The sequence below is a fragment of the Cuculus canorus genome, chromosome 17 (genome assembly GCF_017976375.1).
Source record: "Cuculus canorus isolate bCucCan1 chromosome 17, bCucCan1.pri, whole genome shotgun sequence".
NCBI classification, from domain to species: domain Eukaryota; kingdom Metazoa; phylum Chordata; class Aves; order Cuculiformes; family Cuculidae; genus Cuculus; species Cuculus canorus.
Window position 1 is genome coordinate 10124943 of NC_071417.1, and position 26559 is coordinate 10151501.

The 26559-nt window shown below is 42.0% G+C and overlaps 1 protein-coding gene across 7 annotated transcripts in view; it reads left to right on the plus strand.

Moving 5' to 3' along the window:
• Positions 1-1107: 1107 nt before the first annotated feature.
• CLIP1 (CAP-Gly domain containing linker protein 1) overlaps positions 1108-26559 on the plus strand; it is a 73945-nt gene continuing 48493 nt past the window's right edge. For 6 of the 7 annotated variants that reach the window (XM_054082090.1, XM_054082095.1, XM_054082091.1 and 3 more), the window contains exons 1-3: positions 1108-1204; positions 14322-14517; positions 15016-15587. In XM_054082090.1, the coding sequence (XP_053938065.1) occupies positions 14424-14517; positions 15016-15587 (666 nt within the window). In that variant the 5' untranslated portion in view covers positions 1108-1204; positions 14322-14423. Of the gene's footprint in view, positions 1205-13954; positions 14085-14321; positions 14518-15015; positions 15588-26559 lie in introns of those variants that run through there. The other variant, XM_054082089.1, reaches the window with a different exon arrangement.

Consider the following 26559-nt stretch of genomic DNA (forward strand, 5'->3'; position numbering starts at 1 on the left):
GCAGAAACTAAATGATCTATGAGGCTGCAAACCGAGGTTTGCTTTGTGATGAATTCAGCAGTTGTGGGCCAGCTCCATTGCCTGTTTATAAGAGGTAAAGAAGTGAAGCTGAGCTGCTTGATTCAGCCTTGGAAATGGGTATTAAATTGTTGGTGATAGAGTTGGAGCTACTGCTACTGTTTAAACTTTGGACACGGGATAACACTGGGTTCCAATGCATTGCTTCCCAAACACAATAAAAATTCAAATATTCAGAAGGAATTACAGCACAAAAGGAAAACGGAGAGAAGCAGCAGACAGTGAAGTTATTCACCCATGAAGTGTTATGTGCTGCATCCTTCCCTCCTTCTCCCTCTCCCTCCTCCCCATCCCTCCTACTCCCCACCCCTCCTTTCCCCATCCCTTCTTCTCCTCATCCCTTCTTTTTCTCCTCCCTCCTTCTCCCTGTCCTCCTCCCCATCCCTCTTTCAAATCCCTTCTTCTCCCCACCTCCTTCTGCCCATCCCTCCTTTCCCCATCCCTTCTTCTCCTCCCTCCTTTTCTCCATCCCTCCTTCTCCCCATCCCTCCTCCTTCTTCTCCCATTTCTCTTTCTCCCCATCCCTTCTTCTCCATCTCCCTCCTTCTCTCCATCTCTCCTCCCCTTCCCTCCTTCACATCCCTTCTTCTGCCCCTCTTTCTCCTCATCCCTCCTTCTCCCTGTCCTCCTCCTTCTCCCATCCCTCCTTCCCCATCCCTGCTCCTCCCCATCCCTTCTCATCCCTATCCCTTCTCCCCATCCCTTCTTCTCCATCTCTCCTCCTCCCCATCCCTCCTTCTCTCCAGCCCTCCTCCCCTCCCCTCTTTCACATCCCTTCTGCCCATCCCTCTTTCTCCTCATCCCTCCTTCTCCCCCATCCCTCCTTCCCCCATCCCTCCTTCCCCACCTCCCTCCTTCTCCCCATCATCCCTCCTTTCCCCCATTCATCCACCCATCCATCCTCCCCCTCCCGCCGCAGCCCGTTCCCCGCGGGGACCCCTCCCCGGCCGACCCCGGGGGGTCGAACAAAGCCCGGGGAGACAAAGGCAAGCGGGGCTCGGGGCGGAGCGGCCGCGGGGGCGGTTCGGCCGGCGCTGCTGCAGTCCCCGCCCCGCCCCGCCCCGGGAGGCGCCGCTGCAGCGGGGGAGGCGGCGGCGGCGGCGGCGCGGAGCCGGGGCCGGAGGCGGTGAGGCCGCGCTGGGGCTGCGGGGCGGGGGAGGGTCTCGGGGCCCGGGGCTGAGGCGCGGCGCGGGGTCCGCGGGCGCTGCCGCTTCTCGCCACACGTGTCCGCGCTGCCCACCGGCCTGCGGCGAGGCGGCGTCCCGGCCGGGCGAGGCTCCGGCAGCGCCCGGGGCTGCGGGAAAGGGGTATCGGGAGTGCAGTGGGGACGTCCCGGGTGGGCAGAGGGCCATCCTGAGTGGAACGGGAGGTGTCCCGGGTGAGCGAGGGGGGGCATTCCGAGTGGGTTGGGAGCATTTAGGTGAGCAGGAGGGCGTCCCAGGAGGGCAGGGGGCGTTATAAGTGGAATGGGAGGCATCCCGGGTTGGGAAGGGGCGGGGGCGGTATTCTTTCAGTAGTGAGCATTTCGGGTGGGGAAGGGAGCATCTCAGGTGAGCAGGGGGACATCCCGGGGAGGAGAGGGGCATCCTGAGTGGAATGGGAGGCATCCCAGGGTGGGCAGGGGCCATCCTAGTTGAGGAGGGAGCATCCCAGGTCAGGAGGGAGGCATCCTGGGTGGGCAGGGGGCATCCATGGTGGGCTGGGAGCATCCTGGGTGAGGAGAGGGTCATCCCAGGTGGGCAGGGAGACATTGCCGGTGGGCTAACAGCATCAAGGGTTGGGAGGAGGTTATCCCAGGTGGGCTGGGAGCATCCCCAGTGGGCATCCCAGGTGGGCAGAGGAAGGCATCCCTAGTGGGGAGGGAACATCCTGAGTTGGCTGGGGGCACCTTATTGCACTGGGAGCATCTTGAGTGGGGAGGAGGGCATCCCTGGTGGGCTGCAGGCCTCCACGGTCTCCTCTCCCACCACACAGAGCCCTCAGGTGGCTTCATAGGTTGTGAAGAGTAGGTAAGAGACACGAGGGTCTTGAATAGACCCCGCGTGAGTCTTACTCTGAGAAGATGTAGCACTATGCTGAGTTAGTGGTGGCTTGAGAGGGTGGTTCTGGGCAGAAGGAGTCTGAGTAGTCCATGGTGAGTTCTGACCTGCAGTTCTCAGCATCCCATACTTACGTAGAATCATGGAATATGACAAACTGGAAGGGACCCACAAGGATCATTGAGTCCAACTGCTGTCCCTGCATAGGACAACCCCCCTGCTGATGTTTTACTGAGAAATGATTTGGGTGATAATTTCCCTTGGCTTTTTTTTTGCTTTTATGTCTGCTCCCTGTGCTTATATTGTTGTCAAAGCTACTGATGTGCGGGTGAGCTGCCCCTGTGCTGCCCTGCGGTTCTGGGTGCTCGGCCGGAGTTCCTTGCTGTGTTTATAGTCAGCGTTAGACCTGTGGCATCCCCAGGCAAAGCTGTGCTCAAGGCCCCTCCAGCTTCCCTCTGTATCACTACTGCTGCTACCTGAGGCCGTTCCTATTCTCTTTTCTGTGCCCCAGCTGTCATGGGGCACAAGATAATTGTTGCTGTTACTCACATGTTAATGTGCCTCCTGCTACATTAAAATCAGGTGCGAGTTTTGCCTTTCATTATAACAGCTTTGTGTGTTTTAAATAATAACAAAGTCAACACCACAGAAAACGTCTCTTCCAAAACGTAGCACGGGGAAGAAAATTGAGTCTGTGATTGTATATGTTCATGATTAAAAACGTGACTGTGAAATGAAGGTTCCCTCCTTCCCACCCCTTCCCTCACCCATGGGAAGGGTTTTATGGAAGTTCACAGGTTGCTTTGAGATCTTTGAGCAGAAAGGTTTCCAAACATGCAATATCTGTATTGCTGCATAGGAAGAAGAAAGAGGAGAGGTACGAAACAGGAAATGCTGTTACGCCTTCTGCTTTGTGGAGAATCTTACTTAAAGGACAGAAATTTGTATATAATTCGGAAATTTGCAGTGTCGGAGAGGGATTTTTCTCAAGCCTGTGTGCCTGCTACCACGTGTAACGAGATAGCAATTGGGCACTGCCACGGAAAGTAAATAACTCTCCCTCCCCTTAACAGCAGCCTATCTTAGTTTAAGGAATGTATAACTGTTCTGTCAGTTCCTGAACTGCTTCATTTACATACTGAAGGTAGAATGGCTGAAAGATGTGTTCGTTCTTGGTTTAAAACTGTGCGATTTCAGAGTTCTCTTCCTGTCCAGTCCTTACACGTGCTGGAAGATTTTGTCTTTGTGCTGAAGTGCTCTAAAGCTTGGTGTGTATTGAAGGGAGAGGGATGTATTGGCTGAAGCAGAAAAGCTTGGAAATGTCATCTCAAATACCTGTATCTTTAGGGATCCAGAGGGAGATTTTGCTTGGCAAAATAATAGGTTTTATAGAATGTGTATGGTTTCTTTTAAAGAGGAGGTCTCAACTATCTAGCGAGGGGCGGAAAAGCAGCTGTGTTGTAATCTCATTGGGGAGGTGAACTGTAGGGAATAAACAGCCTTTTTCCTCTTCTGATTATCCTGTAGGAAGGAGCAGTGCTCATATGTGCTGATTGCCATGACTTTGTGGAGCTCCTTTAGATTTCCTGCCTGAGCTATAGGCTGAGTCTGTTACCATCTTCTGAATGTGAATATCCAGGACAGCCTGTATTTACTTAACTTGGGCAGATTGGGTAATTCTTTTGTGTTCTTCCCTTTAGCCTTTTAGCCCTGTTAAAGTTTTTCTTGGGACTGACCGAGAATATTTCAAACTAGGTCTTCCTTCAAAAGAAATAGAGCGATCTCTCTTGCCAATATGTTTTTTCAGAACTGCTTTTCTTTCTCTCTCTCAAACATTCAGGTCAAATGTTAACTCTGTATGTTGAATGCAAGTTTTCTACTGTTTGAACATGATGACCATGAATGAATGCAGCTCTTGTTTAATCTTTTGGCATTCCTTAGGGACTACTGGCTCTGCTGGCACGTATGAAAAGTAGCGCTCTGGAATCCTTATTGGACTGGCATGTTTAGAAATGCCTCGGATGGATGGCGTTTTGTTATTTAATGAAAGGCAATTATATACTGCATTAGCTGTAATCTCAGTTGCCCTCAGCGAGATGCCAATTTCTGCTAGAGCAACCATTTCGTTCTTCTTGACCAGCAGAACTGAAGCCAACTCTGCCAGCAGTGTGGTCCCTGATGATTTCAAACATCTACCGCTAAGGCTGTGCGTGTTCAGGTGTCTGTCTTCAACGGGCATTTATTTTTGCAGGGTGATGCTGCACTTGCAAGACTTAACAATGGCACAACTGACCCTTAGAAATATCTAGCTAAAAAACTGAAAAGGATGTAGAAGACGTGTCTCAGAACAGACTGTATGTGTTTCTGCCTCAGCGCCTGATTGTTTTCCACCTGGAATCTCTCATAACTCTCATCAGTTGTTTGTACAAACTCAGACAGAAGCCTCTTGGGTGAATAGTACTGTGCATTCTTTTAATTTATAAGACATGTCTTCTCTCTTCTGTTTCAAGGAGCATCACCATTGAAAACTGTTCAGCTTTCCTGATCTTTATAATCTCACTGCCTATATTTTTAGTTTATTTTGAGAGGCAATTGCGAGGCGAAGATAGAAGCTTGGTATTTGATAGAGTTACCTTATCTGATACTTCCATTCTGCTTCTTTGCTTGGCAGCAGCATCAGCTCAGTCTCAGCAGTATTTATCCAAGTTCTGTATTTGGACTTCTCCTTCATTATCTGCCAGCCATATAGCAGTCATGGTGCTAATTTAAAAGGCTAAGAGCATGGAGAGCTAAAAAGGGATTGCTGACTTGATGCTTCCAAAGAGTGTGAAACAGTTACAGTTTCACCCAAGTCTATCAGAATTAAATTCCTACTATAAAAAGCAGCATCTCTGTTTCATCTGGTTCGATTGTAATTGTGTTAGGAAGAGACTTTTTGTCTTTGTTTATATGTGTTTGGTTTTGAGGGTGACAGGAGGTGATACTGTCCTTCTCAAACTTTTGTTTAAAATTTAGATCCCAAATGACTTAAGTTTGATGCTCTGCTATCCCCAATTCATTATTATTGTGGACCGACTGCGCTTACTGAGATGGTTAAAGTGTTTTATCATCAGTGGAAATCAGTGCAGACAGTCAAATAAATTACTCTCCTCGCTCTCAAAATGGAGCGCTTTCGGGAAAGGCAAGAATTTCCTTGGAAAAATGTAGGAAAAGTAGGAAGTATTGATGGTGAGCTTACCAGAAGAGGTGGCAATTATTTACTTTAGTGGGTGAAAACTTTTTCTGCTTCTGAATCCTTGACTCATTCTATAGAGAATGATGTGTGCTTAGGAGGATCATGTGCTTTCTGGTCTTTTAATAGACTGTGGCAGTGACATTTGTATAATGAGTGTGTACAGTAGCAACTTGAAGTGTTAGAGTTCACATCATATTTTCTGTGATTTTTTTTTGTAAGCTTTTTAACAGTTATCAGCTCTTCCTTATTAATTAAAGATAGAAATCTTTTTTAAAAAAACTGAGCAGACTGCATTTAGAAATAACAACGTGGATCAAGAATGAAAGACTCACAATATTGCTGGCCCAAAATAATTTTTTACTGTTAACAGCCATCCTCTCTTATTCGTGTTTTATATTCAGGAGTCTAATTCTTTGTGTTCCAATGGCATTTTTTTAGCAGGAATCTCAAGGCATTTAGGAATCTGAATGAGCATGGCAGGTTGCAGAACGGTAAGATGAGGGGACTTAAAATGTCCTTGATGCAGAATTAAAACCCATAAGCAGAGCAGAAGCTGTGATGAATTATCTTTCTCAGCGTTGCTGTCATCTGACTGATGGTTTGAGGTCCTAAGCCTCTTACTACCTTTCATCTGAATCATCTTGTTCTTGGTACCAGTTCTTAGTTATAGGCATTTACGCTGCCTTGTCCCTTTCCCAAGCATACACAGAGAGAATCGTGTTCATTTAGTTTGTGGTGAATATCCTGCACTTTCCAAGGTAGGAAAATGGCCATGTGTCTTATTTACCAGCTTGGCAAAGTATCTCAGTCCCTCTCATTTTCAGTGGATTTGCATCTCATGATGATTGCCTTCTTAACTATTATTATATTAAAATTTTATATTCTCCTCGAACATACTGATAACCTGCTGCTACCAAGCACGTTGATTCCAATATTTTTATTTTCCGTTTTGCTTCAGAAATGAGTTGGTCTGATCTAAAGTCATTGGGAGAAACTCCAGACTCTTTGAATAGAAGTCTCTCTCCTGCTAATTGGCCTAATTCTGTGAAACTTTAAATGATATCGTATTTGTTTTTTAGAAATCTCACACCTTTTAGTTTATTTAATTGAAATTACCCATCGAGTTCGAAGTCAAAGGAGAAATACAGATTTGTGAGCAGGCCTGGCTGCTGTAAAAGCCCAGATGCTGAAAGATAATGGTCCTCTATATGCTCTGGATCTGTGAACTCGCACAGAAAACAGTTCAAGTCATCTCCGTGGTATTGAAAAACAAGGTTCTACTGTCTATCTCGGTTAAGAAACAACTCTAGACTTGCTGGTTGAGCTCTAGATTAGCGATGTACTTAAGGAGTGACAGCATTGTGAGGCTTTTGGATTGATTCCCAGTCAACAAACTTTGTTCTTCCCCAATCCCTTTAAATGTACAAGGAAGCAGGATTGTCTGCTGAGTTCTTAAGGAAACGGAGATTCACTCCTTGTCATTGCAGAAAACGAGCAGCTATTTCTGGGGATGTCCTTATAGTGTGGTGTGATGGATGCTTGATCGTGGGATGAGCGGTGACAAGGCAGAGTGTGTACATTGCCGTGTTGGGACTGTTTTGGATATCCTCTGCGTGTCTTTGTTTCACTGAGCAGACCAGTTGTTTCAGACTAAGTAATGCTTATCTAAACAAATGCCCTCCAAAATAGAGCTGAAAGATTTTTCAAGATCTCTGCTGGCGATTGTGTAGATGTGATTCGGTTCGAGTCATTTGTCAGCCACTCTTCGTTTCGTGTTCTGTTCATCAAATCGGTGACACTGTCAGAAGAGCTGTGTCATACCAGTGGGCAGACTGCCCAAATTATTATGAGTGTTTGGGTTTGTATTTTTATGATAGCAAAAGTAAACTGTGTTTCGAATTAGACTAAAACTTGCACGCAACGGTAATTTCCTGGAGCAATCCTGGTAGCAACATCCAAGGCACCTCAGAAGACCAAAGGATTGCGTTTGTTCCGTTAGTTTAATAGTTATGCCTAGCTAAAATAAACAGAGATGCTCTTCTTCAAGAATCTGTCCTTTATAAAATTCATATTTACGTGAAGAAAGCAGCATGAGAAGGGCTTTGTGGCTCATTGAGGATGAGGGCCTATGAGAAGGGGACACCTCTCTAGGATTTGGGTGATGGTTGTATTGCATTGGGCTGGAGTGAGCTGAAGTGGAATGTTATAAGAGCAATAATCCCATCCAAACTATGGGATATTCTCGTTTATTTCCTATACCACTATCTGCAAATAACAGATCTGAGAGAAAGGAGAAAGGTCTGGTTCCTTGGTTTTTTTTCTTCCACCTGATGAACTGATTTTTAAATGCAGAACTTTTCGTGCCTTTAAAATTGAGGTAAAAAACACTGGTTTGATAGGCACATAGCAGCCTGTCTATTTTGATGCTGGCAGTAAGCAGAGCATCTAGTAAGCCAAATAAATATGATCTGATGGCACTTAGCCATCAGATTACTTAGCCAACGATAATTGAATTAAATTGAATTGAATTAAACAATGAATTATTTTGGTGTCTCTTCTTATGGTAGTGATGTACCTGATGAATATATTCAGGTCATTGTATCACTTGATTAATTGACATCAAAATCTGTGGTTTCTGGGAGACAAAATAAAACTAAAGTTTTGTTTTTAAGTGCTCCCTTTCTTCTGATTGCTTTATGTTGAATGAGTATTCAAGTGCAGACTCCAAAATGCCAACCCTTATTCTGCTGAAATTCTCCTGAAATTCTTAATTCTGTGTGTTGTCTGCTTTACATGCAAATTCTTTCTTAAATTCCGTTCATTAACTTAAATAATACCTGAAGATGCCTCTGTAATCCCAGTATCTTTAATCACTAAACAGTGCAGTTAAGTTCTTGAGCTGCATTCAGCTGATCGGTTTGGTTTAACAGTGACTGGTGCAGAGGCTGTTACATCAGTATCATAATAATTTGTTGTTTGTGACTTGCTTTGTTATCAAATGCCTACAGTGCTTCCTGGCTCGTTTTAGTCTGAACTTGCTCCTCATTCAGTAAATGCTTTGGAGTTGGCCAAACATGCTGAATTTGCACTGAGTCACGAGCGCTGGGCTCAGAGAGGTTTTACCACTTCATCCCTTGGCTTTGGTGGCTGAATGCAGGGAGATGTTGATGGGAATTCATAGCTCCAGAATGGTTGTATTTAAGTAGTAAATGGATAGGAATATGAAGGGTGCTGTATCATTAAAAAAAGAGGTTGTGAAAAGTGAATGCTTGGAGGCTTCCAAGTCTATCTTTTCAGTTTAAATACTTGGGAATTCTTACAAAACTAGCTTTGAAGCTCATTTGACATTTACAATGGATATTGTATGCTGTGGATTTGTTTCATTGTGAATGTAACCCAATGCTTGCAAAAGGGTGATTCGGTCTTTTTGGTTGCCCACTATGAACTATCTCCAGTAGACCCAGAATGTGGCAGAGGAGGCATCGTGTCTAGGAAGACCGTTGTCCAAGGATGCTGCTCGTCTCTCACGCTGTGGCTGTGCAGACATCGCAGTTTTCCAAAACATGAGAAATCTATGGTAGTGGAGGACTACACTTGCTACCACCTTGTTTTGTTTCCATGGAGGAACACAATAGGAAAGGGAAGGGTCTGTGAGCCCATCTGCTTTCTGCAGTTTATCCTTCTGCTCTGTCTATCTCGTCCAGAATTGTTTGTGAGATGTTGGTGGGTACATCCCACTCTGGTCAGTTCATGGACCTCCTGTGGATGAGTTAATCTCATTCCTATCTCAACCTTCCAGAAGTTGGTCTCTGTGACCTGGCAGAGTCTTGCACAGAGGGAAATATTCTTCACGAGGCAGCAAGGAGCAGACAGCAGTGCAATCCAAAGGGATCAGTTTTGTTCAAAGCTGAAATGTGGTTGTATTTTTAAATTGTGTATGAATTTCAAAAGCCTGTAAATTTAACCGAAAGCATTATTTTGGTGCTTTTGGGAATATATACGCTCACTTTTTACAGAAATGTAATACCAGCTCAGGAGACCACAAATGCATCTTTGAAAGCTGTAATAATAATTAAAGCTCAAAATCACTCCGAAGACCCTCATACACTTTAAAGTTTTAAGTTTGCAGTAATTTTAGAAGTTGTAAGCATTTGTAACCATGTAGGATCTGTGCTTTTGGGGTACCTTATGAACTAGAAGAGAACGCTTTCCAAGTTCAAAATCCCAAGTTACTTTCTCTAAACTCTTGTCTGGGTGTTTGAGGAATGATTCATGAGCTTCTGAAAGCTTGGCACTAGTGTTGCAAACATCAAGGCTATGAAGCAGATACTTAAGAAATGCTGTTCAGGCTGTTTTTCAAACGTAGTGCTTCGTGTGGTAAGTTTGTTTTTCTCTCAGGAAAGCAGAGTTACTGGGTTGTGGTGATCTTTGAAATCTATTTTCCATAACGCTCACCTACAGAAAGGATTTTCTGATTTATTTTGTACAGGTTTGCTTCATGGTATGGGTAGAAGTTGTTTTCTAGATTGACTGCCACAGGGATTGTGTATGATCTTCCCTGGTCGCAGTATTATCTGTTCTACGCAATCCTTTTACAGTATTTGCTCTGTATCTGTTAGTCCTAATAGTTATAAGTATTTTGTGAGGCACTGGCATGCTTTGCAGAATCAACAAATTTAAATGATCTCTTTTTTTTGAGCTTAGAAATTGTTAACAATGAAAGGCATTTTCCAACAGTATTCAGTCTCTTAATGCTGTTAACCAAGTTTAATATTAATCTTTTTAATTTGAAATGTTTTGAAGAACTCGTGCATGACCAGTGGTGGATGATCATAAATTAAAATAATTGGTTTGCTTTATTATACAAATAAACCATGAGAGCAGTGTTACAGCTTCAAAGTACCCGGCACAGCAATAGGCTGCGTGTGTCTGCCTGCAGAAGACGGAGATTATACAGCCTGTTTTGAGTCAGTTCAAACATTGTGCTGCTCTAGTCTAGAATGTCCTCTTTGTTTCCATACCAAATGGACAGACAACTTGCTTTTCTCCATGGAAACGCTGCATCTGTTCGATAGGAGTTGAGAGCAGTGATGTTAGTAAATGCTTTTTCCTCGGATTCTCAAGTCATCGTTTCGTATGTTTTATCAGGTGGGATATTTTACTTTTCATGTCAGCACTGTCTGTCCTGAGGAAGGAGAGAGTGGTGGTGGCAGAACAGTGGTCAGCTATCAACAGAGCTTAAAGAACTTGTGGTACAGTTATATTCTTGTTGTGACTATCAGGTTCTTAAGTGGAGTGAGTTGAGGCTTTAACTTTTCCCCATTTTCTTATTTAGTTATGTTTTAGTTCTAGTTGTTTAAAATAGTATCTTGAAAGAAACAGTATGGGCAGCCGTGGTTTTTTTTTTTATTATAGGAATTCCCTTTTTGACAGTTGGAAAATATCCTGCTTTTTAAATTCAGTGCTATGTGATTAAATTTTGTTTATTGATATTTTTTTTTTCATCTCAACTTGCCAACAGAATTCATATCTATTACCAGATTAGTAGGATTTATTTTCTTACACCAATTGTTCTCAGCTTGTTGCTTATGGATTGCTTCAATCCATGTGTAACTTAGAGGTCTGTAAAAGGTAAATAACAAGAATGTTAACCAACTAAAAGGGCCAATAGAAGGATTCATGTATGCAACTGAAAATTTTTAGTAGTCAATGCATGCACAAAAAAATTGCAGTTCATTCAGGGATGTAACACATTCTCATATTGTATGAGATCATCTATTTCTCAGTAATGGCACAAGTGTAAAACTCGGGTTTAAAGTCCTTTTTATATTACCCAGTTACAGTACTGGTAGAACTCAGTTTTCTGAACGCTTAAAGTAGTTGGTGTTTTCAGACTGGGCATTTCCTTAGGTTCTTGATCTGATCTTTTGAGAAGCTCACAGTTCTTGTGGTTGCCTTTTGGTTATCAGGATTCTTTTTTCAGGAGAGCTGAGGCAGATGCAAGGAAGGAAAGAGAACAAACGGAGACAAGCAGCTAGCTGCTCCCTCTGAGAGCTAAAATGAGGCAGCTGACATCTGGAGCCTGCTAGGAAACGCCAGCGTGTGCAAAGCTTCACATCACTTGATGCAAATTTATGTGCTTTTGGGGTTGTATGAATTCTGTTAAGAAATGCTACTATGAGATTCCTGTCTCTTTCTAAGGCCAAAAGCTGCATTTTCACCTTTGCAGTAAGACAGCCATTTACCAAAATGCATTGCCTATATTTTATCTATTTGTTGAATTAAGCTACGATTTCAGTACCTCTGAAATGGGGGCACTAGGGGTTGTGTTACTTCTTGCTTAGCTGAATGCCAGTGTATCGAGAAAAGCAAATGACACAGCAAATACATAACCCATGACTATGGAGAGCAAGATTAAAATGTGAATGAGCACCCTGAGCCAAGAAATGCAATAATAGAACATTCTGACTTTCTGATGGGCAGAGGTTTGTCAAACATCTATTAATAAATAATTATTTGGAACTGGTAAAATGTAATTTTTGGGGGGTAATTTATTGTGGGCTTTCCTTTAACATGTTTATTCTTGCACAGTATAGGTGGCTACTATCTTGTGTGGTGCCTGAATGCCCTTTGGGGCAAAACAAAGGTAGTATATGGAAAAGAAAGGCGGAATACTGTAAAACAGCTTCTAGCTTCTGGTTTCAAGAGGCAGCCTTTCCTAAGGAGGACTTTTCTTTGGCCCAAACGAGGTGGTTGAATTTCCATATATTTGGTGTTTGGACAGAGAAGATCGTGAGCTGTAAATAACCAACCTTGATATTCTTCTTCTACTTTTGTATTTGTACCAAATCCTTCTTTATTAGGTACATTTTTTCTGTTCTGTGGGTTTTGATGGGTTGAGGAGAGTAATGGAGGTGTGCATGGAGAATCTGGAGGGAATAGGGCCCGCAGCGTGAGGAAGGATAGGTTGAATGTGCATAAGAGAGAAAAGGAAGGCTTTTCAAGTCCTTGGCATGTAAGAGTGAAGTGCAGTTGTAGAAGATTTCTAATGAAAAATACAAAGAAATATGATGCCCTTGAATTTAGGAGGGAGGACAGGCCAATACTAGGAGGGGAAAAACACCCCAGTGTTCCTGCTGCATCCAGAGTGACATCTGACATGATCCTCTAGTTGCTCTTCTGTTTAACCATATGCCTCTCGGTGCTTACATGGCTTAGTCGTGTTTCATGCCTACCCTTCTGCTTTGATTTTAGAGAGCTAACTCTGCTTTCATATTCACGAACATGAAAGCTCCCGCTTAAAAATTAATAGTAAACTGGCGTGCATCTTGCAAAAACAATGGAGAGATTTTTCTCTGCAGTCAACATAACCCTGCAGAGGGGTGGGTGATGCTGCTGGCAATGCTAGGAAAAACCTTCTGCAATCCGCACAGAGTTTGCATGGAGCAGAACTTAAACTGGAGACAGACACCATACACCCAAGGTGGTAATTAATTTTTTTTAAAGTAGAACGTTTTTGCAGACGTCTTAGAAAATGGTTTGAATTTGGCACGGCTGATCTTGAAATAGCAGAAGAAGGGTTTCACTTTGTTCTTTAGGTTCACAAAGCAGAGTGCTTGATGCTTCCTTTCTCTTTTCCAAAGTGAATTGATTTTTAGGAGCACTAATGTGCTGGCTGTTAATAATATATGAGGGGTAAAACTTATACTGGTAGGTGAAAGCCACGGTTGGCTTGTCTCTTTAGTCGTCCTTCCTATAGCATCACAGTCTCTCCTCACTATCGTTTGGTTTCTTTTACACGTCCTGTGCGCCCAGTATGGGCATCTGGGCGCTGCTCGCAGTGGTTTTGGGAGTCCTGCAGTTGGGCAGCTCTCTGCCTGTGTTGTATGTGCTGAGTAAGTGGCGCGACCGAGACCTGCTTTACGGTTCTCGTTTGTCATGTTCTGAGCAAACAGTTGAACAAACAGTCTGTTGCTACATGGCCGTATTTGGGGTTTTCTTCTTTGGGGTTTTGTTTAGGTGCATGATGGGTTTTTTTAAGCATTTATAGCAGTTTTATCCATGCTTTATATCTAAAGTTTAGCAAATACCCAAGGTGAGTTTGTGCAGAACAGTTGATGCTTTTGAAGACAGGGTTATATCCAAGAAAAAAAAGTTTTAGCCTTTCTAAAGCTTTGTCATCAAAAGGGAGATGCCTTCTGTGGCTAAACCCTCGCCACGTAGTTCTCTGGAAAGCTTATAGCTGCTTTCCAAGTCAGAGCAAGGCTCTATCCTAGCTACGCAGGGAAGAGTCCCTCCTTTGGATAGGAAAGAGTCCCTCCTCCTCATTCCAGAGGAGTGTGGCTTGGGCACTGTGCCGGGAACTGCGAGCCAGTGGATCTTGTGATTGAAGAGATCACAGACAGCTGAGGTGGATATTTACTTTTTAGTTGTCATCATCTAACTCTACTCTGTCGATCAATTTTAGATTTTTTTTCAGTTCCAGTCTCTCTTAAAGACTTTTTTCTTTTTATCCTGAAATTCCTGGTGCTCTCAGTTTCTCTCGCAGGTCTCTAGGCTCCAGTTGTTTTCCCTGGGATGTTGCAACACTTGAAAAATGTGACTGAAAACAGAAGGGTGCACAGCACAGTTATGTCTGTGTGTAATGTTCGTAATGCTGTTAAGGGCTTTGTTTTTCTTTCTTAAAATAGCCTTTTTGTTTAAAGCTCAAGATGACTCCGGCATTGAGTGAAGTGAGTTATTTTGGTGGTTTAGTTTAGACTTGGTGTGTTTGAATAGGAAGTGGTCTTCAGAAGCTGAGGAGTTGGAAATGCTACCCTGGGAAATGCTTATAGTTTTTATTCTAAGGCATCTTTTATCACATTTCATACACAGTCTATGTGTGTATATATATATATATGTAAAAACTTCTTCTCCAGGAGTTAAAGTACTGATTTTTTTTTTTTCATGTCTAATATTTTTATCTACAGGTTTATTCTAGAGTTGGAAAAACTCAAATAATATATTTTATCCATGTTTGAAAAAAGATAGTTGCTACAGACAAGGAGGATTAACACTGGTATTGCAAAAAGATGAGTATGTTAAAACCAAGTGGACTTAAGGCTCCCTCAAAGACCATCAAGCATGGGGGTACATTGCTGAAAACACCTGCATCAGTTGCAGCTGGTAAGAAACATTTAAATCTCTTAAGTTTTCCCTTATTTGCCTTCTAACAAAAGGTAGCTTGAAAGCTATGAGTATGCACTGTATTGACTACTTATACCAAGGTATTTTTCCTTGTATTTAAAAAATCCTTGTATCTAAAAAAATCACTGGTATAGCATGCAAAAATCTCAAGATTCTAATTGGATGTGGTCGAGAAATTTTCCTTGAAGAAACCTTGTCATGATAAAAATGAGTGGATAGTTTTTCACATGAGACTTGGCAAAAATCTTGTAAATATTACAAAACCTACTTTAAATGCACTCGGTGTCTCTGTCCTTTGATTTTAAATTATTGTATTCCAGAGATCAGTGTTTCATAAGTTAGAAAAGTTGGAATTGTGCACTTTCTTTTAGAAATCAGGCTTTTCTAAATGCTTGTTACACTGAAACTAAGTAATTATGCTCTCTGGAATATTAGTGTATTTGATTCCTGTTGCTTTCTTATTGTGCTTGATTCCAGCTCCAGCAGAAAAAGCAGCTCCCAGTGACAAGGCCCCAAGCACAACCACTGCGGATGCGCATGAAGAGTTCGTGGATGATTTCAGAGTTGGTGAGCGTGTTTGGGTCAATGGAAATAAGCCTGGATATATTCAGTTCCTCGGTGAAACACAATTTGCTCCAGGACAATGGGCAGGGATTGTTCTAGATGAACCAATTGGTAAGAATGATGGTTCCGTGGCTGGAGTTCGCTATTTCCAGTGTGAACCCTTGAGAGGAATATTTACAAGACCATCAAAATTAACAAGAAAAGTGCTGACAGAAGATGAAGCCAACGGTACACAGACAGCTCATGCTTCTAGAGCTACATCACCAACTTCTACATCGGCTGCTAGTGTGGTGTCTTCATCCGCTGCTGCGCTTCCTCCTTCAGGAATTCCACATAAAACTACACCACTTGCTGCTAAGGAACATTCAACTCCTTCTCAAATTAGCAATCTTTCAAAAACTGCAAGTGAATCTATATCAAACCTCTCTGAAGCTGGATCACTAAAGAAAGGAGAAAGGGAGCTCAAAATTGGAGATCGTGTTCTGGTAAGATTCCTCTGTGGGTTCTAAGTCTGCTTTTTATTGATAAATTACTTCTGTTAGTACTCAGAGCTCTTCTACTATTTCCTTCATCAAGGTAATGTACATTTATGCTTTAGCTTTCTTTTCATTTAGCATCTTCTGTAGCCAAGCTCTTTGCATGCAGTTTTGCATATTATAGAAAGATCTTTATAGTTCCAAGATAAAATGGTTAATTTGGCATTTTTTAATCCATTATGTTTAATCGGTGCTTAAAAATTCAGTCTTTAACAACATACTTGTAGGCTACCTTTCCATAACTTCAAGAACTACAGTCTCTCTAAATGAATAATGAGCTTGGGAGATTTCCATGCAGCTCTTTTGCCCTATCAGGGCCGTGTCTTTAGAAAGCAAACAGTTCAATAATTGATTGTTCCCCTGAGTAGTGATAGGCAGCAACAGGAGTAGTCACATAATGCCACCGATCACTCAGGAATTACGTGTTTTGTTGGTGATGTGCCATGTTTCTTGGCTGCCCTTCCTAAACTCAAATGCTTCTGCTGATGTATCATTTCACTCTTAAAAGGGAGTTAAGTTTTGTTAGTTTAAACGTTTATTTTTTTAAATAATTACGTTACATACCTTTTCTGTTTGGATGAGTGCAGTAGAGCACGGGTCATTTTTGGTTACTGATGTGACATACACCCACTAAGAAAAGTGGAAAACATTGCCTTCAAACACAAGCCTTTGCTTGAAGAGGCAGTAGAAAGCTGGTGGTACGTTTTTTATGTTGTATTCTTATTTAAAGGCTGTGCGTGTAGCCTTCAAATATTACCAGAACTATACTTTCATGCCCACCAGATCTACAATTACTGTAACAGATCTTGTTTTAGATTTGAATTACTTGTGTGTACCATTAAGCTGAAGGATTGTCTTACTGTTATTTTGATACAATCTCTTTTTTTCTTACAATACACTTTTTTACTTTTCCATCAAGTGAAAACAAGAACAGGAAAGCATAGAAAGCATTTCTTGGGTTACCATAAGAACTCTGTGTAAAGAAAATCTCATGGATTTCATTGTTTGTCTTGCACTGCCTCACCTGATATTGATTCTGCAGTGAAGGTGGAAGGTGTGAAGGAGCCAGAGGTGAAGTGAGGGCAGGGACTGGCTGACAGCTAGAGTCGGGTTAGGATGTATTTTGTTGGAGTGGTGTTGGAAACAAAGCTTTACCATTTATCCGTAGCTATTTCAGTCAGAGACAAGAGCCCTGTTCTCTTCCAATCCTTGTCATTTTTTAACCACTTCTTTGCCTCTTTCTCAAAGATCTTTGTCTGATCTTCCGGGATCCTTGTTGCATAGGAAAATCTTCTGATGCCTGCAAAGGCATCGCTCCAACTTCTCTGTACCTTAGAAGTGCAAATTACAGAAGCGGCGCATCCTGTGGGCCACACGATCATAATGAGGTCCCAAACTCTGTTTGTTAAGTAGAACAGATTAAACTTAGTATTTCATCCTCCCTACTTCCTCTGCTTGCCTTAAGTCTTCCTGTTGAATCATCAAATTGTAGTTTGAGGTTTTGGGGCAATTCCTAGCACAGCAAGTTGGTGATGCATATCTGCAAATTATATACTGGTCTAAGACAGGGGATGCACAGAAATAGGAATGTTAAATGGACAGGATTCTTGTCTGCTGGGTTTTAACCCTTTTGGGTCTCATACTGATTTTTTTGTATTAGATCTGAGACTCTGCTAATGTCATGTCCAACAGTAACTGAGATATAAATTTATATCTTAAATCACCAGGTTAATGCAAATAATGGTAACCTTGGCTGAATAATCCATTCAGCTGTTAATAGTTTGGGTTTTTCTCTGCCACTGAGCTCCTGTCCAGTGCTATGGACAGTGGAGTTGGGCTCTTACTGAGTAGTTGCTGGGCACTGCCCTCAGCCTACAGCTGGCACCAGCTCGTGTGAAAGATCTGCGTGTCACTTACTGTAGCTCACTTAGCTATTCCTTTTCTGCCAAAGGTACAAATGCAACTGGACTGCTCCGTGTAATGTGTTTTTTATTTATACTGACAGAGGTAACTTTTCAGTAATGTGCTACACAAGAGGATGGGCGGCTTGATGGAACTTCTGGGTCCGTGTCAGCACAGAATTTCCTCTCTAAGTGGCAGCTGAGCATCATAGGCTTGAGATTCGCTCCATTCCGACCGTACTATTGCAGAACGCTAGAAACTCAGCGCTGCCCACGTGGAACAGTTCTTGCAGTTTGGAGTGACTGCGTGTAAGCCCTGCGGGTGACTAAGTCCCACGCGGCTCCTTGCTTACTCCCCCTGGTGGGATGGGGGAGAGAATTGGAAGGGTAAAAGTGAGAAAACTCGTGGGTTGAGATAAAACCAGTTTAATAAGTAAAGCAAAAAACAAGACTTGCAAACAAAGCAAACCAAGGAATTAGTTCACCACTTCCCATTGGCAGGCAGGTGCTCAGCCATCCCCAGGAAAGCAGCGCTCTATAATGTGTAACGGCTGCTTGGGAAGACAAATGCCATCACTCTGAGCATCGCCATTCCCCCTCCTTCCCCCAGCTCCTTGTGCTGAGCATAACATAGTGTGGTGTGGGACATCCCTTGGGTTGTTGGAGTCAACTGTCCTGGCTGTGTCCCTTCCCAGCTTCTCGTGCCCCCCTCAGCCTCCTTGCAGAGGCAGAAAAGGCCTTCGCTCTGTGTAAGTACCACTCAGCAGTGACTAAAACATCCCTCAGTGCTGTTTCCAGCACAAATCCAAACAGCCCGTAGTGGCTACTGGGAAGAAAATTAACTCTACCCCAGCCCAAGCCAGACACGGGTTTGAATACTTCGTGAAGGTTCTCAGTAAGAGCTGTGCCATGGTGACTATGGATAGATGAGAAACACAACTGCTGAGAATTGCATCGTGAAATCAGTGAGCCTCCAGCAAGTGTGGGATTGCAGTTCAGCAGAGTAATGAATTTGTGATAGACTAAACCTCATTTGGGAGCCTTATTAAAATACTTAACTGGAGAAGTGTGTCCTTGAGGGAGAATTCATAGATGGGCAAGACAGCTCGTCAGCTAAGATTGCATTCTAGAATGGACTTCAGATGGAGCTCAACTTGTTGATCTTTGTGTGTGATCTTAGGGTGTGGAGTGGTACACTGGAGTGTTTCCATCTGTTACAGTTTTTTCCTCTTACTTTGGTTTTAAAATGCTTTTAAAAGGAATTATCTTGAATTGATCTGTTCAGTTTCTTGTTTGTTTGTTTCTTGTTTTTTTTGTTTGTTGCTGTCAGCAGCTGACTGGTTGTGGATGATACCTTCCCAAAAAAAAGGCCGAATCGTACAGCTGGGTTATCAAGAAACAGGAGGCCGTTCTGACAAATACTTAAATGCCAGAGAAATGCATTTACCAGTTCCCATCTCCTCGGCTCCTTTTCTGTATTACACAATTGCAAATCTGCCAGGAGTTTGTTGTACCTGAAATGTTGTGTTCAAAGCATTTCAGGCTTAACAAAATGATTTCCCAACAGCTAAGCTTTGTTGGAACGTTTTTAGGTTCCTACTGAGATGTTTGTATGATTCCTCTGCATGAAAAGAAGCTGTAAACTCTTCACAGTTACTTCCACATTCTGTAATAGCAAACTGGTGCATCAGATGTTCACAGACGGTGGTGTTGGGATGAGATAGTTTGGTTAAAGGCTGTATGTGCAAAGAAATCTTGAGCTGTTTAAAACTGCAGAGTGTGGTCTGCATTGTTTTCTGTGGACAGAAAAAATGTCTTAAGCTTATTTTCTTATTCCTTTGATCTCTAGTTATTTCACAAGAATTTTGTGCCCTTAAAGTTAGAATTATCTAATGCTATGTGGTCTCATGTGTATAGTCCCCCCCCGGCTTCTATGGGAGAACTGGTGTCTTTAAAAAATATATTGATTTAGTAATAAAGGAAGCTTCCAGTGCACTTATCCCTGATTTATTTGGATACGAAGACAGGTGCCCTACAGGATTTTTCCTTAATTCAGTTAACTTTAGGAAGAATAGTGGTTCCATACAAACTAAGAATTTTTGATGCTCATTCGGGTACTTGTCAGAGGAAAGAAATTCCACTGCAAAAAATGAGTAGAGTTACAAGGTCATCGTCTATATATTCTCAAATGAGTATCTCATATATTAGGTTGTGGTGACTATGCAGTAGGTGAGGACATGAAAAGATGCAAAAGCAAGTTGGTTTGCTTTTTCAGGGTGCAGGAAATTCTTTTCCCAAAATACCTTGTATACTAAAGAAAAAAGTTTCATGAACATCAAAACAGACAACCAGTGCTTCAAGGTGTGTGATGTGTCAACTGAGTTGTGTTCCTGTAGGTGCCTGCAGAAAAATACTTGCAATAGATTTGATGCAGCAGTCTTGTACAATTTTTTTCTTTTCCTTTTTTTCCTCGCTTTGAAGACAGACAGACATGTTCCAGGCCATTAAATTGAGATGTAAACATCAGAAAAATAGCTCATGGCAGACACGAATGTCCGTGAGGGAAATATAATAATTGTAGAGAAATTCACATGGTCCTGTTTTCTTAAAAAACATCTCTTCAGTGACGTTCAGGAGGAGTCAAACGAGATCAATATCAAATCATACTAAGTGAAGTGAATACCCAAGTTGAAGTATTATACCCCAAAATGGATGTTCCAGTGCAAAAGGAGAGGTCCTTCAGATTTCTGTGGTTTACTCTTTCTCAAAGTCAATTAGGTTAAAGGAGCACACAAGCCCTCTGCTGCTTTGGAAATCTCCGATAATAAGTCTGTCTTCCTCAAATCCCAGTCGATCTGAGCCATATTCAGCAAGTGTGTTGCCTGGTTGACTTGAAGCTGAGCAGTAATTTTCCTTTCACTAACAAGTATTTGCAAATACTTCATGTTAACATGTAGAAATGTTGAAAATATGGAGAGATAAAGTACATACTTAAAAGAATTGTGGTTTCTGCTATGTAATTCCTTATGCAGCTTTTCATTTGTTGTATAACACGGGGTAAAAAAAGCTAAACCAAAGTTATTAACGCGAAGAGTAATTCAAATAGCTCTGTATTAACCATAGTCTTCATTCTTAACATCTGAAGTGTGTTTTGGCATCTGGATATGATCTAGTTGTTAGAGGGAGTACGTTAACTCCAGGCAGCCTGATCTCATGTTTGAGGATTGCTGTAAAGTAGGAGATGTCGGTGGGGAAATCTGCATTTCCTTCGTTGCGCTTGTCCAGCCTTTACTGGGTTAATGACTGAGGACAAGGTCTGTAACAGCACTGCAGTTCATGAGGCTACAGCTTCAGCATTTTGAACCTCATCTGAATAAGAATTCCTATTCAGAACGTGACCCCTTCTTGTGCCAGTGGAAGTGTTGTCGCTGGGTGCTACACCAGATGGAGAAAGAATAGCTGAAAACTAACTTGGGGGGAAACAAATTCCTTTCAGGCTAAGCCAGTTTGTGTTTCCTGTCTGAGTTGCAGAGGAACCTGTTTGCCCTGCTGTTGCAAGCACTTAGGATTTCTTAAGAGCCCAATGCAAAGTTGATTTAAAAAACAAACAAACAAGCAAACCCCCCTGAACTAACCAACATAACAACCTCAGCTTGTTGAAATAAAAGGGGGAACCCTGCTTCGTGTGAGAACTGATGCACCTACCAAAGCTTGAAGCAGCTTTAAGAGCATCTTAAGGTTTTTTCCGGGAGGGACCAGATGCTGTGTTTTAAATAAATAACTAAATAAAAATCTTGTCAACCTAAAGGGCCTTAGCCTTCTCAAGGGATTAAAGTGCTTTCATTCATTTAACCAGTTACAGCTCCGTCGTGCTCTGCCAAATCTGATGCTTTTGGAGCTGAGCGCTAAAGCTGTATCTTGGGCCTCTGTCCATATGTTCACAAGAGGCTACAAACTGGATTTACAGGCGTGTGCTGATGTGGCCCTTTTGCAAAGCTGTTCTCTATATATGAGTAACATTGAATTTCTTCTTCTTGTCTGTTTTACACTGCTCACTGTAAGTTATATCTTGTTTCATTATTTCTTACTAAGTTCTTTAGTGAGGTAATAGGCAGAGACCGAGAGGAGATTATCAGCAGATCTGTTTCCACCCATGCAACCTATCCTCAACTAAACATGACGTAAGTCTGTCAACTGATTAAATTCCAGGACACTGGAAAGCGGTGAAGGGGGAAAGAAACCTCACATGTAGAGAGAGTTTCTCCCTTTAGAAGTAATCCTGCATTGACCCTGTGGTGTTCTTAATTTTTCCATTTTCTGGTGTCTATATTCTGAATAGAAAATGCACTTTGAATTCAGCCTGTTAAAAAATCTCTAACAGTCAGTATTTAACTGTTAGAAAAACAAATATTCATTGGCATTGTTACAGTTAAAGCAGTGCAAAAATATCTTGCCACAATGCATAGGAGGATAGAAAAGGAAGGAAGATTTGGAAGTTGAGAACATGTGGTTGTTGTGTGCTCTCCTTGGCTGTCCCCTCCTGAGCCTCCTTTATTTTCACAGCAAATGTATCTCAGTGCTTTTGCTTTAGCCTTAAGCTGAGGTGACTGAGAAGTATTTTGATGGCTTTGTCATGTTAAGTCAAGGATGAAAGTAATTCTTATGTATATTTAGATATAGTATTTTGGATACTGTAAAGTCTAGCGTAGATTAGTTTGTGAAGTGGTTACTGCAGCATGAAATATGTGTATGAAAATATTGCTGAAGGATAGCAGGTATCCAAAGGCTTTGTCTGTAATTCATTATCTTGGTGATTTTTTTCCGGTGCAAAACACAGCTCTCCTTTCACGTTACATTTAAGCATTTTTCAGGACATATTGTTACTTATCTGCTCACAGATAAAGAAGATGATAAATTTATCTTGTTGCAGCGAGATGTGAATTATGTCTATTTGTGAGTTATTTTGTTTTGGCAACTCCTTGTTTAACTTAAAATCGCATGTGAATTGCTGGGATAAATGTCAGCAGTAGGTGACTTCTCACAGTTTGTTAATCATTTGTTCATACAAGACTGGTTTTTGTGTGTGTGCGCACGCACTCTGTCCCCCTGCCCCTCCCCTGCCTTCCCAAGGGAAGGGATATCCAGGAACATGTTGTCCTTGCTTGTTTCAACACAGGATGGGGAAACAACTTTGTATTTATTTGCTTGTTTTAGTCTTTGGCTTTGCTTTTGGATGGTAAATTCACGTGGCTTTTGTAGTATGGAAATGCTGTTATTTTTTTGTATTGCTTCCTTTGTGACTGAATGAGTTGAGTGTGTGACTTGAACCTCGGTAGCACATAATTTTTAATTATTGAACTGTTTTCTTCTGCAAGTGGAGAGTTGTGTGATAGCACTGTATGCAAGTGTCTTATTGCACGTTAGCGCTTGTGCCTACTTTGGCCTTGCTTTTGAACTTGCTAGTCAACTGTAACCAACTTGGGTAGAAATGCAGAGGTTCCAAAGAGAGTTTCTTACAAGTTTCATGGAAATAGATCACAGAATCATAGAATAGTTTGGGTTGGAAGGGACCTTAAAGATCATCTGTTTCCAACCCCTCTGACATGGGCAGGGACACCATCTGAGGCCCTTCCATCCTGGCCTTGAACATCTCCAGGGATGGGACAGACACTTCCAGGGAAGCCAAATAAAAGATAGAGAATCTAACCCCCAATTCTGGAAAAGTTGCAATTTGCCTTCACAGATTTTTGCACGTCAGAGAATCCACACCATCAAGGTCTTGTCTAAATGCTGTCCCCGTCAATAGAAATAGCTGTGGTTGCTCTTGCATTTTTAGATAGCGGAGTCACTCAACCATAATATTCAGTGCTGTGGGAAAACTGACATCATTAATCCTGCTATTCACAGAATTGCTGGTTTGAAAAATCTGAATTATGCAGTTTTGTCAGACACCTTTTACTTTTTTCTTTGAAGCTATAGTTTTAATGAAGAAAACTCTGTTGTGTGGTGGGATTTTTAAATTCTATTGACCTGATTCCAAAATCAGCGTCGGACTTTACTGATGTATTTAGGAACTGTGCAGTGGATGGCAAACACTAACGCCAACCCCCAAATGAAAAGGAAAACCAGTGGCTTGCTTGGTTACCCCCACTGGATACTGTCGCTGCTGTAGTTTTCCTTTGAGCTCATCTAGTGCTAACACCGTTCAGCGCTTTGATCCATGCTCTGGCAGTAACTGCAAATCATTCCTGATGAATTCTCCAGAGGGTCAGAGGGGCAAGTAACAATATGCTTGGAGCAGTCCAAAGGGACTGTTATTTCATCTCCAGCAGGCAAAGCTGTTGCACTCAATGACAGAGTTTCTAAGCCAAAGCGGGAGAGCATAAGCCGCCTAACAGCCATGGACAGCTGTCCACTAGAGAGACTAGTGCCTGAAGGAGACCCAGGAGCTGAAGGTACTGCAGAGGAATTCATGGGCTGGTGTGGCAGAAGGACCAGACAGTGCTCTAAGCAGTGCTGGCCGTGTTTTCAGTCAATCCTCGAATGCTGTGTATAGTTACGTCCTTAAGTTATTTAGAAAAAGCCCATTAGAAACATTGGTGAGAATTGAGGACGCAGCTGCAAAATGACTCAAGTAAGAGAAAGGATCTTGCACTAAAAGATTTGAAGAACTCAATCCGTTCAATTTACGAAAGGAAAAATTGAAGTGTTGTGCTTAAAACGTGTGTTCCTGCATGGAGAGTGCCATTTGCCAGAGAGCTCTGTGATCTTCCAAATAAAAGCATAATGAGAGTCAGTGGCTGGAAGCCACAGTCAGATGTTTTATTTTAAATTTAAATATGTTGAGTGGTTGACTATGAAAATAGACTGTCAGTGGAAACATATTTTCTGATGGATATCAGTTTTTTAACTACACACACAGCTTAGCTCAATGCAGTTACAGGGTTAATTACAGACGTACCTGGGTGGACTGTGAAGATCCGTTTCAGGAGAGCAAGAGGAGATAATCTGATGGTTCCCTCTGACCTTGAGTGGTCGAGCAAATCCATTCAATACAATTGCTTTTGCCAGCTGGAAAGGGTTCCTCAAAATTGTGAGAAACAAGAAGATTCTGATGAGTAGATCCCAGGTTTTTCAAAGGTGATGTTTATTAGTCTGGATGGTTTTATTTGTTTTCACTTGTTGCATATTATGGGCTCTGTGGTTTGAACGGTTCTGGAAATGCCTGTGAAAAACCGAAATATGCAAGTGATGCTTTCCAAAAGTCGCCGTGAATCAGTGTTCAGGCAGAAGGGGGGACAGCAATTGCTGCTCACCTTTTCACTCTGCTCCCTGAGCCTGAGTAAGTGATACTGGTTTCCTGACAAAGTTTCAGGCAGTGACTGTCCTCTTTTCAGAGAGACCTGTATTTTTGATGAACACTCTTTAAAGTGCAGTCTCGCTTTTTAGACCATCTCCTTTTTTTTTTTCTGGATTACACTGGTTTATTTGTTTCCAACTTCTCTTTATCTTTTGAAATGCGGCTCTACGAAGGTTCTCACAAAGTCTGACGCGCTCGTCCCAACGTGCTTTCATCAGGGAAGTTTTTAACTACCTCGGGTGTAGAAACCCATTTTACTACTTCACTTTACATTGCAGAAAATTAATGTCAGCATAGTTATAACTTGATAAAGGGAATTTAATCACTTTTCTTTGTGTTTGACGTAACACCCCCCCAGTGACCACCATCTTAACCTGGATTTACTGGCATATTATCACTTTATATTCTGTAGCTTGACTATATTGAGTGTGATAACTGACTAAAAAACTGGTTTTTTTTTTTCTCTGCTCCATTATTTAATGACCTGCCTTGGCATGAATGAAGGTCATGGAAAACTGTCTTCGTGATAACGATGGCCCATTTTTCCATGTAACTTTTAGGAAGCTTTTAATAAACTTTTTCCTGTTTCTTTTAGAAACTGGGCTTTTTTTTCAGTCCTTGGCACACTGGGAAGTAAATCTGCTGTCAAATGCAAGTAGTTTTTTTTGGTTGGTTGGTTTTGTTTACTGTTTTTGGCTATAATTCTTAAAATTAAAGATTTGTGTATTTTTTTTTCTATAAGAAATCCTATAATCCAGTGAATACAATTCTTTTTTTGGTATTGGTATATACAGTTTAATGTAACCACCTCTTTATCCTTTTCACCTTTAGAGCACTCTGTGTAGATCTGTATTTGTACAGGGACTTTTGTGTGTAGAAAAGCCTTCACCATTGTGTGCTTTACAGTAGTACCTCACACTGATCTGCCGACGGAATAATGATTGTTTTCTTACATGCTTTCAAGGTAGGTGTGCTGTCACATGCAGAGGGCTTGATTGCAGCTGGAGATAAAGATATTGTTTGAGGCAGATATCTGAATGACTGGAAGCCTTCAGTAGCGTCAGGCTCTGTAGAGCGATGCCGACTGTCTTTAAAGCTGAAGACTTAGAAGGTTTTTGATTGAGACTGAGCAAAATTGCGTGTAGAGACGTTCGTTGATGCTATGAACAATTTATGGCTACAGTGTACTCTAATTCCTGCTTTTGGTAAGGATCTGCATTTCAATGTTTGCCGAAAGGACAAATGTAGTAGCTGGTTATTCAAGGAAGCTTGGCTACGTTTGGGAAAAACAAAAATCCTTTGGCAACCTTCCTTGCATCTTGTTTTAAAATAACTCTGGTGCCATGGTTACAAGACTAGTCACATTGCTGTTTCTCCTGGAGATCTCATGTGCATCCCCATATGTTCTCGGGATATGAATTCCTCTGTTTGCGCTCTCCCCCCAGGCATGGGTTGCAGTCCCATGCAGGTCCCCTGTGTTTTTCGCAGCAGGTCTGATGGGCACTGGTCATTGCCAAAGCTTTTCTACAGGATCGTGTCTCCTGCGCTGTGATTTGGATGCAATGTCTTCAAAATAAATGCCATGTGTTTTTTCCCTAAATGTGGAAAATGAGCAGGGCCAAGATATGAAACAGAAAGGAATTAATATTCTGTCTTATCC